This window comes from Haliotis rufescens, unplaced genomic scaffold (genome assembly GCF_023055435.1).
Source record: "Haliotis rufescens isolate VD_foot unplaced genomic scaffold, xgHalRufe1.0.p SCAF_163, whole genome shotgun sequence".
In the NCBI taxonomy this organism is placed as follows: domain Eukaryota; kingdom Metazoa; phylum Mollusca; class Gastropoda; order Lepetellida; family Haliotidae; genus Haliotis; species Haliotis rufescens.
In genome coordinates, this window is record NW_025963850.1 from 206,681 (window position 1) to 227,669 (window position 20,989).

Below are 20,989 nucleotides of genomic sequence, written 5' to 3' on the forward strand. Positions count from 1 at the left end.
GTCGGGTTGCCTAGTGGTAAAAGCGTTCGCTCGTCACGCCGAAGACCCGGGTTCGATTCCTGACATGGGAACAATGTGTGAAGCGCATTTCTGGTGTCCCCCGCCGTGATATTGCTGGAATATGTCTAAAAGCGGCGTAAAACCATTCTCTCTCACTCATTCTCTCAGTGAGCATAGGTTGAACCAGGCAATAAAGGTTTCTAACTCAGTAACATTTATTTACACATGTCGCTAGACAACAATATTGTAATTTGTAATATTTTGTTATATTTTGATCAAGACTTGATTTGAAACCACAATAAAGTATGTATATAAGGTGGATTCACCTGATCACGAAGACTGACGCTTTTTTGGATTGTAACTCGCACATGTACAATGCTCATCTTGAAATATGGTCACACAGTGTACTGCAGAAATAATGCAGGGTAATAACAAATATCATCATTTAACGTCGTTTGGTAAAACGCGGCCGGGGTTCGAACCACCTATTTTCCGCTCTCTGGGCAGACTCGCTTTATTTTTCCCCGCAAGCCACACACAGAAAAACAAACCAATAACAGGAAGTCCCCTGGGGTACAAGGAGAGACGTTTATGAAGCCCTGAGGCGTTATAACAAGACCAACACTGATACGTAGACAAATACAGGGTACATAATGAATATTCATGCTTGGGTGTAGTTCAGCATATAACCTTTTGTCATCTACAGGTTCAAGTGAACAACCGATTATTTATCACGCCTGTGTGACTCATGTGACTATTAATAACTTTACAAAATGGCGCCTAATCCGAAACCACCCGAGCCTTACCTGACAGGGAGAACCTCAGCCCTTAAAGTGGAGGAAATTGTTAACATTCTGAGGAGTCCAGATGAGAGCAAGACCATCCAGACTGCCCCCGCCACACCCCAGGGAGGGGAGGTGTACCTCTATAAGATTACCTCGGGAATGAGAGAAGGTGAGGCAGTTGTGTTCAGGCTTAATATTACCATGAGTCAGGGATTAATACATATGAAGAATGTTAATATTTCATGGAAAGCTGATATTATTTATTACACAATTTGAATTCATTGGGGTTGTTAAGCACACATGATCAATGTCCTCAAAGCCACATTCATATACATGTACGTTATTAGTAATAGTCTGCATGACGTCGGGGTCACCCTGCCCTGGTATCAGCTTCCTTGTACAGCCCTGTGATAACCGGTTTTATGTTCGCTAATATTGTTGACAAGTGATTGTCGTGCAATGAGTGACTACAATAATTATGTTTATGTGTCTGTATCATTATCAAAACGACTTCTTTCGCAACATGTTCTATTTATGTTTTTCTTTTCACTCTTTCCATCCCCTTTACAACAATTGTGTACTTAAATAATGAACATTGTTTGATGTCAACTTGTAGAAAATCCATTGTTGGATTAATCAATATGGGCTAAACAAGAATCAAGTATCGTGTTGCATCTCAGGGAAGGAAAAAAGGACATGGTATTTATCATCACAACCTCTGATACAATATGTTTATGCATGACCTAACAGCTGATTTGGCATTAAGGTGGGTTGATTTTAGAGTTATGTTACACTATTGACTGTTCACAGTTTTATTAATTAATCAACATCACAGGTGACACACTAACACATACAGCTTTTTGAGGGATAGTTCATCTTCAGGATTACAACATTGTTTGCAGTGTTATGATGTTAATTTATATTTGCAGATATCTGGAAGGATGACAAATATCACTTCCGAAGTGATGGAACCCGGAAGCAGCCTGGCTCAAGTCCAGTCATAGTGAAGCAGTACCACAAGGCTTACACCGAGGACAAGACGACAACAAGGGCCTTTGTCAGAGAAGCTTCGTATCTGTACAACCAGCCTCTGAAACACGTTCTAGTGCAATATATCGGGGACCACACACAAGCACAGCCTGCTCCTCAACGAAAGAAGCGTGGTCAACAGACACTTCATTCCCCAGGTGACAGTAAATGTAGGAAAGTAGAATCAACTGGTGGAGCTGTGCAGTCAGGTGTCACGGAGAACACTAACTCCAACCTGGACCCTGAAGATCATTCATCACCGACAGAATTGGAAGACAACGGTACATCAAACACTATTCTAGGTGTAACATTGAATGAAGCAAAGGTGTCAGAGACTGAAACAAAGAATGATCACGACACAAATCAAAAACGCTGCAGGACAGGTGATCATAGAGGTGATGATGACATTGAATATTTGGGTACAACGTCAGGCTCCCCTGTCAAGAAACCCCGTTGGCAGCCTCAACTTGAAAATGACAACACAATTGTAACCTGTGTCACAAACACACACTATGCTTATCTGTACACATTTCTAGAAGATGTAGAAAGGAATCGGGATGTGATAAGGGTCCTGCGACAAGTCCTAGCATTTTCTAGGTTCTGGAACAAGGACTGTACCAACAAAGGCAATCCGTGCTTGTCACTCATTGAAGAGGTCGACAAGAACTGGAATCTAGATGCAATTAAAGCAAGGAACTGGGTTAAATGTTCTGTAAATACTGACGTGCTGAGCTTGAACCAAGACCAGTCAGTTTACATAAACCTCATCGCAGCAGTACTTGTTGGAGCATGCCATACCAGGACTGAAGTACAGGACTTTGTGAAAACACTGAAGGATCCTCCTTCACACCTGCAGCATGTACAAGAGGACGTCCCCCTGTCACGTGGCTGTACATACACAGTTGGCTGCTACACCATCAGAGGAGATGTTCTGTCTCGCCTGGAAACCAACGAGTGGCTGACAGATGAAGTAAGTAGTCCACCTGCAATATTTACACAATCACAAAAAACTACATGCCTAGTTAACCATCCAAGAAAATCATTTCATAGAGCATGGGAGGCTTTCGATTTCATCAAATGATGTTAGTATTAGATATAAACTGGGGGCGTGAGGGTGGTGAGTGGTTCAGTCACCTAATACTCATTGATAGTGCCTTGAGGTAGGCGAGCTAGAGCTTGAGTTTGGTTAAACGCCTCTTTTTGACAGTAGTGTCATGGTGCGTTGGATTAAATTATGAAGAAAGTAATGCACATCTTTGACGTTAACCACTTTGTTGATTCCCATGGTGAATCTGCATATCGAAATGCGGCGCCTTGGACCACTGATACCCCATCTTAAGATTAATACAGCAACTTTTGGCGGTTTCTTCTTTTTACACCAGTATTAGTTAACTATCAATTCATATAATGGTGCTAATTATCAACTCATTGCCATGCATCTCGATTCTGCAATGATGGCACTACTCACCTGCAATGGGGATTGTTCACAAAATCTAGTACATCACCAGTCAAATTGTCAGTCATTGCTATCAGCCGATATATTCTCTTCATGATGAATATGTGATGTGCAGCGGATCCTGCTTTGATTTGAAATTACAAGCGTTCCTTTTGAAGCAAACGCATTGGGCGATTAAACAGTATAATAAACATTCGAATAAATGAACTCTTTCCTGTCCAGATCATGGACACATACCTGCACCTCCTGGAGGGAGAGTGGTGTTCCCGTGTCAGCTTCCACTGTCTGGTGCTGCCTACAGAGACAATCCTACTGTGGGAGGCAGGACAGTACACAGACAGAATAAGGGGGAAAGATGTGAGTGACGTGAGATTTTTATATTTCTTATAATTCTTTCATTCCGAGTGTACCATTGCATGTCCACCCTACCATGAACATGGGCAAGACTCGAAAGATATTTTGCAGTAATTGTATATTTTTTGTGATAACATATGATTTGTCTATGCCATGATTGCGTATTCAGTATGCTAGAAGTTGTCACTTGCAATTGTGCGCACGAAGCGACCATATGCTGCAATGGGTTTCAATTGAGTCAAAGCCAGTAACCCCATTGATCATAATGCTATTCGTTTTCAATATGCAGTTTCAAAAGCAGATATTGCACATGAACATATTCGTCTTGCTACATATTATTTTACGAAGTGAAAATCTGGTTGTCAGAGAGGGGTCTTTAGAAGTTCTAAGTTCCAAGTTCATGATACCAATTCACTAATATCTCTGTTACTGCATCATATCCATCTTATGTGAAGCACGTGTTTCTTGATATATTGATCGTACACCGGAAAGGCATTTGTTGTGAACTTTCAGGAAAATTTGACAAACTACACGTGGATCTTAATGCCAGTAAACATGCCACGTAATCAACATTGGGTGCTACTGGTGGCTAATGTCAAGGATGGAACAGTGGGCGTGGTTAATTCTAAACCCTCCTTAGATGTGGAGGACAAGGTTGTACAACACTGGAGGTAGGTGGACAGAACAGTGGGCGTGGTCAATTCTAAACCAGCCTTATGTGTAGAACACCCATTTGTACAACACTAGAGGTAGATAAAAAAAAGAAAAGAGGACGTGTGGCTGCACATTATAAATGTTAAAACCAAGCTATCCAATTTGAAATGTTGAAATGTTGATTTCTCAAAAACAAACATGAATGTAAATAAGATCCATCGAAAAATGTTCGATACACCCACATTTGTAGCTTTTACTTTTGGGTAGAAGATATAGAACAACTTGTTCACAGGGTTACCCAAATGGGTACACTGTGGGAATGATTTAAACGCCATAAATACAGTTATGTCACTCATTCATTTAAACCATAACATCTGTATTTGCTAACATAAAACCTAATTATGGACAAAGCAGGAGAGAACATCAGAAATGCCAGGACTGGATATTTTAGGCACTGCTGTATTTACCTTCTGTTCTACCATTACTTTAACACCAGTCCACATGAGTTGAAGACTTTATTGCCATCGAGTAATATACATGTATTCCTCAGGCTCTTTGTAAACCACTTGAAATCTACGTCTAAAGAAGGGAGCAAGTCATGGATGAAGAAACAGTACCCAGTGATAGAACAGTCTGATGGACACAGCTGTGGGATATTCGTTCTGATGGTAGGTTGGTTTGAAGCTATGTTTTTGATATGAAAGGCAACATGTGTCTCAATAACCACGTATGAAAGATACCTTTTCATTTCTAACCTTCATATTCTCAGGCTGCTGATGCAATTTTGTCGGAGAGGTCTCCAGGCATCATGAGGAACTGTCACGTTGAGAAAAACAGGCTGTATGTGCTTCAGAGGATACTACAGTATGCCAAGGACAAGGGAGATATGCAAGGTGGAGGAAATCACATGATGGCAGTTGATGGACAGGGTAATGTCACAAACGAAATTCAAACTGTAACGCTGGAGACAAGAGATGTACTGGAAAATAGCTGTACAATGACAACAGAACAAGGAGGTCCAACTATTCATGAAGAGGATGGACATGAAACACATGAAGGACCCGACTGTGCTATGGCCAGTGATGAAAGTATGCATTCTGGAGATCATTACTATGTTACGTAATTGTAAGTCGTTACGCAAGGTATTATATTTTAGATCTACATGTTCAATGTTGTACACTGCTTTCTAACAAACGCTATTTGTTTTCACAGATACAGAGGACTATCCATGTTTGGATCAGCACCTGTTGCATAAGCAGGAGATGGCGTGCTTGTTAGTGGTTGCTTTGGCGGAGAATAACCTGGAGGAGAGGATGCTATGGGCAGGGTCTGACACAGGGACTCGCGTGGAAAGAGAAACCTACAAAAAATATATTGTTTGGGCACTTAAGGCTTTTGACATCAATGAAGAAGAATACACTGAAAATGTGATGAAACCTATTTTATCCCAATTAACGGGATGCTGTCTCCATCATAAAGCAGGCTCATATCGAATAAGAAATCATAAAGTAGCAATAAAGCTAAGAGAAATACTGCTACGTGATGTTAGGCAGTTGGTTGAAAGGATGGATATCGAGTTCATATTTCGTTATGTGACATTTAGAGATGATCCAACTGAAGAGGAACAAGTAAATGTGTCTTTCAACCTCGAATTGAAACATGATGATCTGCATATTGTAGCGAAGCGGTTTGCTACAGCTTTACACGGCAGAAAGTTTGCCTTTGTGTGCATGCATTCCCTATTCAAGGTAGAGACATTTGTTGATATGGTTTGGGAGAAATTGTTGCATAATATGAACAAGGACAGTTGTGTACTGTTGAAAGTATTGTCAAATAATGACATTGTACATGGATATTCCTTTCTGTTTTGGGCGAGCATCACAGACAACTCACATTTGTTGAGGAGAGCATTGTTCAGTGTTCAATTGAATGCAGAGAACAGAAAGGAAGCTTTGTTTGGAAGTTGCTTTGGGAATAGTTTAGCCAACTTCGATTACCTGTTTTCCAATAAAAACTGGAAGTTGGATAAGTTGTGGATGACACTACCCAAACTCCCAAGACCTCTTATCATTAAACTGCAGTTGGCAGTTGTAGATGATCTGGGAGTAAAGTTTGGTAAATGTTCACTTTTGGACATTGCCTGTATGGGTGGGTTGTCTGCAGTGGCTTCCAGACTGTTACATTTGATGAAGACGAGCAAGAAGAAAAACAAGTCAAGAAAGAATACATATGTACATTTTGCATCCTTGTGCCTAAAGGGCAAAGATACCATGGATACAATTACGAAAATGGGAAAACTGAATGTCAATATAACAGGCCCTGAAGGATCAACACCTTTACATTACGCATGTGCAGTTGGAAATGTTAGCATTGTAAGCTATCTGTTAAAGGAACTAGTGGAAATTGGTAAGCAAAACAAGAAGGGTGAAACTGGGCTTCATTTGGCATGTATATATGGGAATAGAGAAGTTGTTACAATGTTATTACAGAACAAGGGAATAATTCAATTGAAAGATAATGATGGCTGCACACCTCTACATCTTGCATCCTGGCAGGGACATAGGGAGGTTGTGGAGGTGTTATTACAGAACAAGGCCAATGTGAATGAGAAACGTAATGATGGCAACACACCTCTACATGATGCAGCCTCCCAGGGACATAGGGAGGTTGTTGAGGTGTTATTACAGAACAAGGCAAATGTGGATGAGAAACGTGATGATAACGGCACACCTCTACATCGTGCAGCCTGGCAGAGACACAGGGAGGTTGTGGAGGTGTTATTACAGTACAAGGCAAATGTGAATGAGAAACAGAATGATGGCGGCACACCTCTACATAATGCAGCCTACCAGGGACATAGGGAGGTTGTGGAGGTGTTATTACAGAACAAGGCAAATGTGGATGAGAAACGTAATGATGGCGGCACACCTCTACATCGTGCAGCCTGGCAGGGACACAGGGAGGTTGTGGAGGTGTTATTACAGAACAAGGCAAATGTTAATGGGAAACAGAATGATGGCGGCACACCTCTACATGACGCTGCCTACCAGGGACATAGGGAGGTTGTGGAGGTTATATTACAGAACAAGACAAATGTGGATGAGAAAGATAAGAAAGGCCGCACACCTCTACATCGTGCAGCCTCCCAGGGACATAGGAAGGTTGTGGAGGTGTTATTACAGAACAAGGCAAATAAGGATGAGAAACGTAATGATGGCAGCACACCTCTACATGATGCAGCCTACCATGGACAGAGGGAGGTTGTTGAGGTGTTATTACAGAACAAGGCCAATGTGGATGAAAAACGTAATGATGGCAACACACCTCTACATCTTGCAGCCTGGCAGGGACATAGGGAGGTTGTGGAGGTGTTATTACAGAACAGGACAAATGTGGATGAAAAAAGTAATGATGGCAACACATCTCTACATCTTGCAGCCTACCACGGTCATAGGGAGGTTGTGGAGGTGTTATTACAGAACAGGACAAATGTGGATGAACAACGTAATGATGGCAACACACCTCTACATCTTGCAGCCTACCATGGACATAGGGAGCTTGTGGAGATGTTATTACAGAACAAGGCAAAGGTGGATGAGAAACATCAAGGCGGCAGCACACCTCTACATCTTGCAGCCGACCAGGGACATAGGGAGGTTGTGGAGGTGTTATTACAAAACAAGGCAAATGTGGATGAAAAAGATAAGGAAGGCCGCACACCTCTACATGATGCAGCCTGGCAAGGACATAGGGAGGTTGTGGAGGTGTTATTACAGAACAAGGCAAATATGGATGAGAAAGATAAGGAAGGCCGCACACCTCTACATCATGCAGCCTCCCAGGGACACAGGGAGGTTGTGGAGGTGTTATTACAGAACAAGGCAATTGTGGATGAGAAAGATAAGGAAGGCCGCACACCTCTACATGATGCAGCCTGGCAGGGACATAGGGAGGTTGTGGAGGTGTTATTACAGAACAAGGCAAATGTGGATGAGAAAGATAAGGAAGGCTGCACACCTCTACATGATGCAACCTTGCAAGGACACAGGGAGGTTGTGGAGGTGTTATTACAGAACAAGGCAAATGTGGATGAGAAAGACGATAAAGAAGAAACTGCTTTACAAAAAGCAGAGGCACAACATCACGATGATATTGCAAGGATTATAACTGAGGCAACAAATATACATGACCTGACAAGCAACCATGGTACAATTATAGATAGGTAAGAGCAATGTGGAAATGATGCTTTAGTTGACAACCATAGCACATATATTGTATACGCTGTTTTGCAGAACAGTTTTGAAACCCCACGAAACCATATGAGACCTCGAAGAGGACAGTACCATCAGACATTTACAAAATATCTATCATTTATCTAAGAATATAGACAGAGCATTTCTACAAGGCCCCCCAAACAACATACTAAAAGTCCCAAATCAATCAATCAAATATGTCATGAGAGACCAACAGTGTATTGATATTGAATGTCTGTCCATGTCTTGGAGGTCATCTTGGAATTTTGGGCCAGTCAGTTAGTGTGACAAGTTTTATGCACATACGTCCAAGCACACTGTTTCAGATATAAAAGCTTCAACAGTCTAAACTCATATTTAGGAAATGTGTCGGCCATCTTGAAATTGCCGGCCATCTTGATGTTTTATAGATTTGTCAATAGTCGAAAACGATCAATAGTTGTGAATATCATTTTAAAACCATAATATGACTATTTTGCAACAGAACACATGCTGTTTTTCATGAAAACACTGAACCTCATCTGAAATGTGGAAAATACTATTGACAGTTGGTTGCCATATTGGATTATGTAAATTAGACATATTTCCCAAACTGGGATTGCTTGGGACTTTAAGTATGTTGTTTTGGGGACCTTGTAGACATGCATTGTGGTGAGATGAACTTTATTGCTATTTGTTCCAAGTGAAACCTTATTTTCCATGGGCTACATATGTCAATGGGGACTTTGCAAAAACGATGAAATTATGTTTACCAATATTTGAACTTAATTAGGCTTCACTGTGTATACTATTGAATGATTTCGCTGGGAGCTTTTACATCTTGATTTTGTATTATATGTCACAATAGCATCATTATTTTGATTAAGTCCTATTTTCTCTGAATTACCGTGTCAAGTGCATGTGATATTGTTTCAGGGTGACAACCGATGGCCAGTTTCTTATGAAATCATCGTCAATTCCACACGGAAGCTATAACAATGGCGGTTGGCTTACATCCACACCACTAACATCAACGTGCCCCGTGAACCAGACATCAGTAGAATTGCCAGGGGTGTATGTTCCGGGCCACCTGGGACAGGCAGTTTCCACAGACAGACAAAGAGTTATGGAAGAGAGATACATCGCCTTGCAGTCATCCCAACCATATCATATAGACGGAAATCTTAACGACCTCCTTACAGATCCTGCACGCTTGGAGATATGTTCACCCAATCAACGATCAGAAACCATATATGGAATCTCAAGTCATGTTCACACATATGTCCATGCTCTAGTAGTTGGTGACACAGTGCCTAGTTCAGATAACACTAGTAATTCTGAGAATACCATCATTCACTACACTGAGTCTGGGGAAAAGATAGAGCTGCTGCAGCTCTAAAAGTGGTCTAGAAAGGAGTTATCATTGTTATTATGGTGTCCAGTGTTACAGTTTACATAAACAGTTTTACAACCTCCATTCGGAGTCAGTCGTCCGAATTTGGTTTGCAGAAAATAACGAGTTATTTGTCATTTGTGTCGATGTAGCATTGATGTTTCGGTAAGCATATCAATTCCATAAAAAAAACATTTTACTCTACAAATGCTAGGGCTAAGGTAACTTCATGACGAAAAAATCCTTTATGTTGCTTAGAGGATTACATAATAGAGTCTTTCAAATGTTCCTAACTGGACATATGCTCATTTCAGTGTGTACCGAACTTTCCTGTATTGTTTTAAGTTGAATTGATGAGTGTGTGAGTTGGATTTAACGCTGCTTTTAACAGTATTCCAGTAATATCACGGCGTGTCAGCTTAATGTGGGAGGAAAGCCCGAAGTGATGGCGGTGTCAGGCGTTTACCACTTCAGTGAAACCAAAGAGCACGGGTATGGTGCTGACAAACCTAGGAACATAATCTAGGCGAACCTGGATTCGAATCCACAATCATAGGTCTCTGGCGTGCCCAAGGTACGCAACTCTGCACGGCGAATCGCGGCGCCTTAGGCGACTGGGACACCCGTACCCCCGTTTTATGTTGAAAGTAGTGGGAGTGATTTGTGTCGATGTAGTTTTGACGTTTCTGTATGCATTTCGATTCCATAAAAAACCATTGTACTTTACAAATTCTAGGAACATGGCTAACTTTAATGTTTAGAAAATTACATAACAGTTTCTTACAAATGTTTATAACTGGACATGTGCAGATTTCAGTGTGTTACGAACTTTCTTGAAGCAAAGTGTTTTGTTGAAATTAGTGGGAGTGAGTTCAGATTGACGTACACAATGAATGTTTGCAGCTACATGTCACTGTGTAAAATATGTACTTGCAGGAACACGTGGGTGTCTTTCTATCATAGTCAGTATTGTCACTTTGATTTGTTTCTGCACCATTTCCAGATTCAGACTTGTGAAGTCTCACTCCCGAAGCCATGTAACCCGTTGAACATGCCATATAGACTTTAAAGTATGTTCCTCATATTCAGGAATATGATGATTGTTTTATTTCAAAGCAATTTATCCAATTGATTTCCATAATGTCTTGGCAAACATGAAAATGCTAAGATGAAATAGAATTCTTTGAGCTGTGTCCCTTGAACAAATACAGACTATATAGCCATTGGGAAAACCAACCAGTATTACATTCTTCCATGATATCTGACATATTCTAATGTGAAAAAAGTATGTGATAGATCACTGAACGAATCCCCGTAAGATATCGCTTTTATTACAAACTGTGTATCTGAAAACGTATCTAAGGAGCGAATGATGTTGGAAGCACTATTCTACTAATATTCATGGTGTAATTAATATACTTGTATTATCATATTACTCTTGTTAGTGATGCGTTAGTTAAATGGCCTGTTATGTATTGCCAATAGTTGACCCATTGTATAACCCCTTTGTGACTGTAGACCTACAATTATGTTTTACAATAGAAGTTGTTTTTTATTCATTTGTATTTTGTGCTGATTTACTGATTTAGCAATATAGTTTGAACCGTTTTCTATTATTGTTACTTGAATGCTCGACATGGGTGTTTTGAGTTCAATTTATAGTCCCCAAAGTTAAAAGGTAGAACTAATCAAGATCCAGGTCGAATTTAAATATTTCGGAGAAGTCGAACTATTTCTTTGGTCCCCAGGAGTTCGAGGCAATTGGTCCGATTGTTCCTTTATGAGTATATATCTGAATATGTATACAGTTAGAAAAAGGTGCTTATCCAACCGCAGTGAAGTCAAACAGACTGAGCCATACCAGTGCAGCGTGTATCATAATCAGAACCAACCACGAACTATATTCACTATCCTGATCTAAATATACACTTTCCCTGTAAAAAAAGACAAATAAGTGTCTTTGTTAATTATATTCAAATAAAGAGAATACGCAAAACCAAACCAAAACAAACTAACAATTGAAGGAAGTTATCCAGGTTACATGGCATAAATAAGCATCATGTTTTGCAAGCACATTACATGAGTGATGATCATCATACATTGTCATCATACACCATTGCATTTGTAAATACCTTGCTCTGAAATAAAGTGGGCTAGACCGCCTCCATTGTCGTATGGGTAGAGTTGCAGACAGACTTATTTCGTATGTGTGGCCATGAGGCCAATAGCACACTGACCTTTTGTTGTAAAACAATTCGTCGTGAAGCACCACTTGTATACTGATTAGATCGTAGCTAAATATGGTGTACACAGTTTTATTAATATTCAATGTATTATCCTTCTTTCAAATATCTTTTAAACACAAACTGCAAGTCTGAGAAGAAAGTGGCTATTTTTGCTGTTCATTAACTGTACAAATGATGTTTGTGATGGATACGTAGTTAGGCAGGTATTTGATCCTTATATCCTCATATACTGGACATATCAATAAAACATGGTATTCATTTTCTTGGTTATATTTGCAGAAAGGACACATCGATGTTAAAACATCATTATCCTTGGAGTGTCTGTATAATTGTGTATTGAGGGTATGTATACCACGCCTGAACTTCGATAAGCATCTGCGTAAAGGGAGAGAGTATCTGCCCAGTAACGTTTAATTGTGGTGGTCTTGTTACCCCGCCTGGCGCTCAGCATTAAGGGGATAAGACTGGTCAATTTGTGGTCAGTATACTGTGTCAGAGTGGGGTAGTCATGTTAAAACGTCGGTATGGTGTATCAGTGGCTTGTTCTGTAAAAACGACATGAGCAGACACACATACATATACACACACGCGTGCATGCACGTCATTTCATATAAGTGCAATATTCTTGAACGCAACGTTAAACCTCAAAGCTCATTTTGCCTTGCCTCACCTCTACAGAGAATGAATCAAATAAGGGAAGAAAAAAAATGCCTGCTTATTTATGCTCGGCAAACGTATACTGAATATTGTTTGTGAAGTCAGGTCTGAATATTTTCGGGGTACGAGTGGCCCAGTCGTCTCAGGCGCCGCCGTTTGCTGTGCAGAGTTGCGTCCCTTGGGCACCATACCCATGCTCTTGGGTTTCACGGAAGTGGTAAACGTCTGAGACCTGCATCACTTCGGGCTTCCTCCCACATTAAACTGTCACGCCGTGATATAACTGGAATACTGTTAAAAGCGGCGTTGAACCTAACTCACTCACTCACACACTCTGGAGAATTAATTAGAAAGGAAATTTGATTCAGCCCCACTCACACCCGACATTGACGAAACATGGTGATTGTCCCTTGCCGATCTCAAATTATCAAGATTTCATTTCAATTAAATATTATCACAAGCCGCACCGCCACCGCCGTTACAAACATTATCCTGTCTTGCATCAAGTCAACAAAGTCAGTTGTAGACAATGTCAGGGATAGAAAAGGTTGAATAATGCATACCACGTTTACGTTAGCTGGTCAAAGGGAGGCAACTCCCTATATTATATTATTATCAGATATTATGTTAGCATTTGAAAAGTACGTATACGGAAGTGATCCTGACGAGACCTGGATGCTGTGGGTAAAATGCTTACAGGCGTATTGTCAATAGAAGCATCACCTGTAGCTGTTCGTACTGAGCTAAAATGACTTTGTTTTCTGAATGTGGCAAATGTACGTAATAATGACGAAAGGTATAATGAAATGAAGTGCACTGATTTTTAAACGGCTTTAAATGTTGTGTTTTGTGTTGAACTCATTTTCCAAAATGGAAATAGTATTTTCCTGTTTTAAATCATACCTTGAAGCAAATTTGTTCTTTATCTCATGTACATGAAACTTTGATCTTTTGATCACCACAACCATTGTACCTGTAACCAATGGTTCAGGTTGTGTGAAACGGAGAGAAAACGTTTATGCTTACTTATGCTATTTCTAGTGATATAAAAAGAGGGACGGTTTGAATATTTGAAACGATGTACAATATGAAGGTTGTATAGCACTGGGATCGAATTACGAATTACGAATATGTTCTGATTACTGACTTGAATAATTAGTTTTTTATTCAATTCAATTTAGAAAGTTTGTGAATTTCTGAGTAATTTATCATTATCACTGTGAGGTGGAGGTATTTGAATTCGTCAGAGATGTTCGTATGGATAAGAGCGACAAAACTCTTTGCATAATCACGAGAAATCGCTGTTGTAAGCCGACTCCATTTTACGATTCTGACTTTATTAAAAGCATCACTATGAACTTTCATTATTTCCGGGAGATATTTCCCATGTAAGCCCCAATCCGTAGCATTCTAAACTTAATAAATATACAACGCCAGAGAATAACCAGTCTTGATTATCTACCGAAACACATTCCATTGGGCGTAAAAGGCAAAATAGGGGGGAAAACTATAGGAATGGATAACTGATAATCACTGATGACACCACGTCTTGTGAAAGTGCACGCATGTCCTGCCCAACCGGTAGGAGTCGCCATTGGTACAATCTGACTCCACGTGTAGGAGCCGCCATTGGTACAATCTGACTCCACGTGTTCTTAGGGTAAACTTGCAAATGCAGAAAACACAAAGAAACTGTGATTTGATAAATATATTTATTTCCCAAACATGATGACTGATGATATGCCCCCTGTTTACTGATCGCTGTAAAGTAGAGGTGAGATTACAATATCTCTGAAGAAGGTTAAAAGGCATGACGATAGTCATGTTCGAAATGATAAAAACAAAGTTTCATTTCTTGTAATATTTCTCCGACCGAGGTGCAATTACACTGACAAGGAGGGCCGCCACTGCAGGATGTTGAGAATGTCCTCCCATTCGATCGTGCATCTCTCTTTACATGTCCATAGTGCTTTGACCAGGTCCAGATAGGTGGCCGAACTGCCATTCCACTGCTTCCATTTAGTGAGCATAATCAAGATCTGCATATACATTGAAGATGGGTGTGCAACTCTGCCCTGTTGGATAGCCACAACGCTGAGCCCAAGTTCAATCCCGACGTGCTCAAATCCCATCCCGATATGTCTTGCAACAAGTCCGAGATCTCGTGGAGTTACATGATTCTTCAGTCTCTCATTCACACAGCGTGTTGAACCTACACAGAAATCTGTATTACTTGATGTAACACCAATTCTACTACAAAGGCTCACATCAACAGGTTTCTTTCTGTTTTGTGTGATTGACATGTGGTATCGAATTAACCTTTATTCATCTCCAATGCTCATCGATATTCGAAATAGGCAATACAAATGGACAGAAAAAGAAGTTGCACATATCCTCCCATATACATATATGTCATCATAATAACGATTAAAATATGTTGAAAGTTATGCTGAACACATGGCATATATTACCAAATTTCTGAAATGAAATCTTCAAATTATGATAAAGAATGTCGCACAAAATTATCAATTTAATGGGCAGTTATAGTAAACGCACCTCTGCTTATGATCTGTTGGATGTTATACTCGATCAGCTCTTTGCTTGACTGGTGCATTCTCTAGAACGAAAAACACACACTATCAGTTGTGTGTCGAGATGATATGCTGTAGTATTTCCTGAAAGGCGTTGAACTCAAATACAGTATTATTCTTCAGGTGGGATCAAACTTCTCCACTATAACACTTAATATGGAATGATAAACAGAGACAATGTCTGCCGGGACAGGAGTGAGTATATAAAGACTTTTAACCGTATGTTCGTTACCTTATATCCACTATTAAGCATATATACAGAATGCCACACGTGTAGTGTTAAATGATGTGTACATATATTACTACCATTATTGCACCTTAATGAACATATCAAAAAGGGCGTTATCAAGACGTACCTGCCACTGAAGTCCAGAGAAGCACGAGGCAATGTTCCCCATGCTGCTTATACATATATGACACTGACGTACACCACTCTGTGTGTTCCAACTGGTATGACTAAATCAAAACCTCTAAGCTATATGTGAGCACAGCGGGACGCCCAGGCACGAGAGGGGACACAACGTCTCACGCTCTCTCGCAATAGCTTCAACCAAAGATTTAGGAATTTCGGATTTCAAAACTGATATAAAGGCGGAGTTTGGCAAAATGGTGTGTATGTGAAAGAGATTATAATAGACCTATGTGGGGGTTATACCTCTTATCGTGCATTTAAAGTTTGTTGTCACACACTATGACCAACAATAATAAAGAAATAACATCACAGCAGTGTCGATAATTGACGTGTGGTCACAAACGCAACCTGCGGTTCAGTATGCCTCTTACACATGTAGATAAGAGAGCCTGTTCAGTCAATAACCAAGCCAGCCCTTTCAAGGTGTCATGACTTATATGTTAGTCTTGCAACGAAGACAATAGACATGGGAATATTGTCACAAAAATAGTCTTTTAAAAAGGATAATAGGTCTCAATCTAAATAAGTATCTAGAAATCATGACCATAGAATGGATCAGAACTTGATGTTAGACGTGTCAGCAATACGAAAATGTCCATGATTGGACTATAATCATGATTGGATCTTCTTCAGCTGTAGTCAAGTCGTCCACACGGACAGACGGACACACTATCATACCTCTTCCAAATATCCACTGCAAGGTCCACGTATCATGAATTTTGTTGACAATAATTTCACATACATTCTAATCGTTGACTTTCTTTGTTCCTACGCCTTGTAAAACATCTTTCAAACGCAGGTAATGTGATGATCAACAACATTTCTATCAACAGTTCGTTCGTTACATCAATTTCAGTTTCCGGAATTTCAGATGGCTAATGACAGAAGAACCCAATTAGTTATCACTTGCCCATTCTTCCCCGTGAGGGGCGGTAGGGTAGTCCAGTGGTTACAGTGTTCGCTCGTCACGCCTAAGACCCGGGTCCGAATCCTCACATGGGTTCAATGTGTGAAGCCCATTTCTGGTGCCCACCGCCGTGATATTGCTAAAATATTGCTAAAAGCTGCGTAAACATTACACCATCACTCATTCTCTCTTCCCCGTGTACATATGAGGCAGAGTGACTAGTTGTTTCGAAGGACGGATGGATAATTAGCAGTTGCTCAACTTTAATGTCTCTCTGGGATGATAATTGTAATAATGTGGTCTCCAGCTAGAGCTGCACTACAGCGATGACAGTAAATCATGCATGCTGACGGTATCTTATATAATTAGTGTGAAACGTAGTATGCAGAAAATGTAATCTTCGATTCGCTGATGTTATTATTCAGTCGCGCAGAAAAGATAAATTTCGTTGCACAGACCAAAACTAAGCACCCACCCATCGTCAGCTATACAGAATTATAATTCTACTACATTTGTTACATGTAGGTTACAGTCAACGTCGCATATCATATCACACACGAGATGAAGAAACGATATATATATCCTGTTACTATATATGACAGCTTATCATCAGTTGGTGTTTGGCATTGTAAAGGAATGACATTTGGAAACACACGTACTTGACCTCATGGAATACAATTCTTCAATTACGTCATCTTTAAATAAAACCCTTTCTGTAATTGGAATAGATCTCGACTAAACGCATGTCATAAGCATGTGCTCAATGTGTTCAACTTCAATGAAAGCAAAAGAAAACGCTGAACACAAATGAAATCATTGTACCGCTCTGTGCCGGTCACTGGTGGTTAATATGAAAGATGGGTTATCTTTCCTGCCAATTCTCGGGAAAGAGCAAAAGACTCAAACACATTCCTTGGTGTGTGGAACTCAAAGGTTGTATACTTGTAAACATTTTTGATAGCCGTTAATATATAACAGTAATCGCATCTTTACGAGTCTTTCATATGTACAAACACCAACAATAATGAGAAAGTCGTGCATTCACATGTACATGTGCACACATTCGAACACATTCATGCACTGGAAACATATGATGCAACCCCTGACGTCCCTCTCTGATCCCAGCACATCCTTACCTTATGCCTGTATTATCAGCATGCTACACGTAGGTCACCAAACATTGTATTTCAGACACTACTGTCTTTATATATGATAGTTCCTTGTGTGTCCAACGACACTTAACATGCATGACACGAAGTATGACCCTTATATGTGTCACACAGTGATGGCCGTCTCTTTTTCATGCACTGCAGTTAATATAGAAGACCTACCCGATATCGAAATCCTGACAAGCATCACCTAATATTCCCCATGATCATTATCCTATCTACGAATCCGCAGCGTGTGATATTGTGACACAGTTAACGCAACGTAGCCAGCCAAGTTTATACATGCATGACTGATGGGAGGGGACTCCCTTGTACAATTTACCGGCACACTGTAAATCTCAGACGTATGTAACCAACAAATTACTGTCATTTCTCGATATCACGGAATTCGGATTTTCGGATTTTCAGATTTTCGGCTATGAATCGACATGTCATTCAGTTATGTACATAGTTGTCACAACAAGGGGGATATGTTTTCATTCTTACTCAGTGGTTATAGGCTGCTCATCAAATCTTCTCAATGTCAACACCTCATGGAGTAAGCTGTCTACTTCAGAGGCCGTAAAAGCGTGTTTGATAGCCGTGTGATGAAGATCAAGTTGTAGAAAAAGGAGGTACGTTTTAATCACAAGTGATCATAGTATTGAGACGAGAGACGCCATATTATTACCAATAAAACTCGTATATATGATTTGTTTCTTTTGTATATATATGTGATGAGGTTTTATTTTACTCGAAAAGCGTAAATTCGTGTGGGATAACACACAATATGTTGATGTTGAACAGTATATCAATCAATATAAGTTATGGTGTATCAATTAATTGTCCCCTATCATGGGAAACCGGTAAAGTTGACAGGCAAACTGACACGTATGCAGGCTTCCTGCACTTCCCCCACTTTCTCCAGTAATAATGGTGATATTAGTGTTAGATTGTCAGATGTGCTCCTGTCGTTTCCGGAGTGAATGAGCGTTTCAATTTCATTCGAAAATATGACCCAAATTTTGTTAAGCAACTGGCATACTCTCACTGCAGATAATAATCTATCAGACTAGGACTATGGTTTGTCTGAAACGGGGGTTGCGCTCTACGCAATAAAACGAAACGAAACACAGTTCGGGCATATCGCAGGGAGTTCATGCAAGATGTGAACAGGACAATTCGACAATCCGACATGGCCTATGGCGTTTCGTTTATTTGTCAAAATCAGTTCATAACACTTTGGTTGAGACAAGCAGTTAGTTCTAGGTAGGATACGGACCTCATGTTATACACTTGAACAATGTCACGTTCTCGGGAATTTATGTCAATTGCCTATACAGTTATATGTCACTATTTTCAAAAGCGCGAGAACGCGAGATCGCGACACTTGACCAATGTTGCAATCTCGCGTTTGCCAAATCTCGCGTTCACGCGATCCCGCATTCTCCTGTTTTGGGCATAGTTAGCTCGTTTCGAAGTGATTAGACCAGGGCAAAACAACAGTATTATGCATGCAATATCTTTCCCAGGGTGTAGCAACTAAGAAGACTGAGAGGTAATGCATGCTATACATCATAAATCCGAAAATCCGACTGGTTGTACATTCACTTCACAATGTCAACTAGTTGGCGGAAGCGTCTTTAGGCTGTGTGTGTGTGTTGTTGTTTTGTTGTTGTTTTTGTGTGTGTGTGTGTTTTGTTTTCTCTGTGTGTGTGTTCGTGTGTGTGTGTGTGTTGGGGGGGGGGGGGGGGGGTGCGTGCGTGCGTGCGTGTGTGTGTGTGTGTGTGTGTGTGTGTGTGTGTGTGTGTGTGTGTGTGAACGTACAAATGACCAACAACAACTTCAAACATTAAATTTTCATGAAGATTTTTCTGCAGAATGTTTCCTTCGCAAAAGGATCTTTAATAACTGACAATTGAATAACTATTTTGAATTGCATTAATATTTTTGAATGGAGTTGTGACGTGAATAAATCCAGTTGGAACGGAGAACCTCTGATTGACTGTTTTGGATTTTCGGACTAGCTAAGTCACAAGACAAGTAAACGTTCTTGTCGTCTCTTGAATGACTTGGCGATCGACTACGCCTGTCTTATACTCTGAAGCGTAAATAGTATTTCATTTCCGTGGTTTTCATAGTTATATTGCAGGTATTTTACATGAAGTAAAATTTTAAACTCCCGCTTTTGACAGTGTTATTGACCCAAGGGGTAAAAAGCACTTTACATCCACGTCAGTGTTCCTGGATATAATGTTAGTATTATGTGAAGTTCATTAGTGTAGAAATAGTACAAACTATACAAACATCTCCTTCTAGTAATGTTTCAAGGTGAATGTCACGTGGACCAATATGCCTTCAGCTTCAACTTATGTCATCTGTATTTTCCTGTTGCTTATGTACTTAAACGCATGTACATATCAAATTTCCTGGAAAGACACATTTTTCTTACAACTTAGCTTAAATTCAATCAAGGTTTGGCATCACAGGCCTGATCAAGTCATCCCAGAAATAGGAAATTAGGTAATTATTTTATTTAATATGACATGCTACCTGTCAAAGTGATTTGCAATTCTATCCCTTATAATTACTATAACCTTTACAGGGAGATTTCACACCTCCTTACTCACTTACTTAATGGATCGGGTGGTCATGCTTGGTGACTTGGTTGACAGCGTGGCGTAGTAACCCGATCACTGTTCATGATAGTGATCCCTGGATTCTTTGGTCGAGACTCGAGTATTGCTGAGAGCAGCATTTGGCATCAACAAACAGCTTACATTTTATATGAAATTTATGAGAGTGGCGGGTGCTACTGGTAGAGCATTACATGCTAATCATTCTGTGGAATACCTGGTGTCATCACTGATTTTCAGTGATCCATTCATATACGTCTCATCACTATTTTGATCTTTTCCATGCATAAAGAAAGTGACAGTATGTCAGGCTTCTCTATAATTGAGAACATTACTTGTAATTGTGTCATTCGAATTCTTTATCAAGCTATTTGTAGAATGTAAGAGAGTATATTATTGAATACATAAAATCGGATTTTCGAAACAACTAGATTTTTCACCCCTTCAAATCTGTTGCAATGGTACATAGATATGAGTGCAGTCACTAAG

The 20,989-nt window shown here is 40.1% G+C and overlaps 2 protein-coding genes across 3 annotated transcripts; both read left to right on the plus strand.

Annotated features, from left to right (window-relative positions):
• Positions 1-742: 742 nt before the first annotated feature.
• LOC124125685 lies at positions 743-10,086 on the plus strand. Of its 2 annotated transcripts, none has more exons than XM_048397196.1 (8): positions 743-954; positions 1,715-2,784; positions 3,493-3,627; positions 4,138-4,295; positions 4,829-4,946; positions 5,048-5,212; positions 5,393-5,403; positions 9,447-10,086. In XM_048397196.1, exons 1-7 carry the CDS (start codon positions 774-776, stop codon positions 5,399-5,401), a joined length of 1,836 nt encoding a protein of 611 aa, XP_048253153.1. In that variant the 5' UTR covers positions 743-773; the 3' UTR covers positions 5,402-5,403; positions 9,447-10,086. The 2 variants fall into 2 exon arrangements, with proteins under 2 accessions (XP_048253153.1, XP_048253154.1); XM_048397197.1 differs by lacking the exon at positions 9,447-10,086 and adding an exon at positions 5,491-5,580.
• On the plus strand, positions 6,915-9,909 carry LOC125381048 (ankyrin-1-like; the record flags this gene model as incomplete). Its single annotated transcript, XM_048397194.1, has 2 exons — positions 6,915-8,014; positions 9,447-9,909. Coding segments are annotated over 2 exons (1,563 nt in total), but the record flags the coding sequence as incomplete, so codon positions are not given.
• Positions 10,087-20,989: the final 10,903 nt, after the last annotated feature.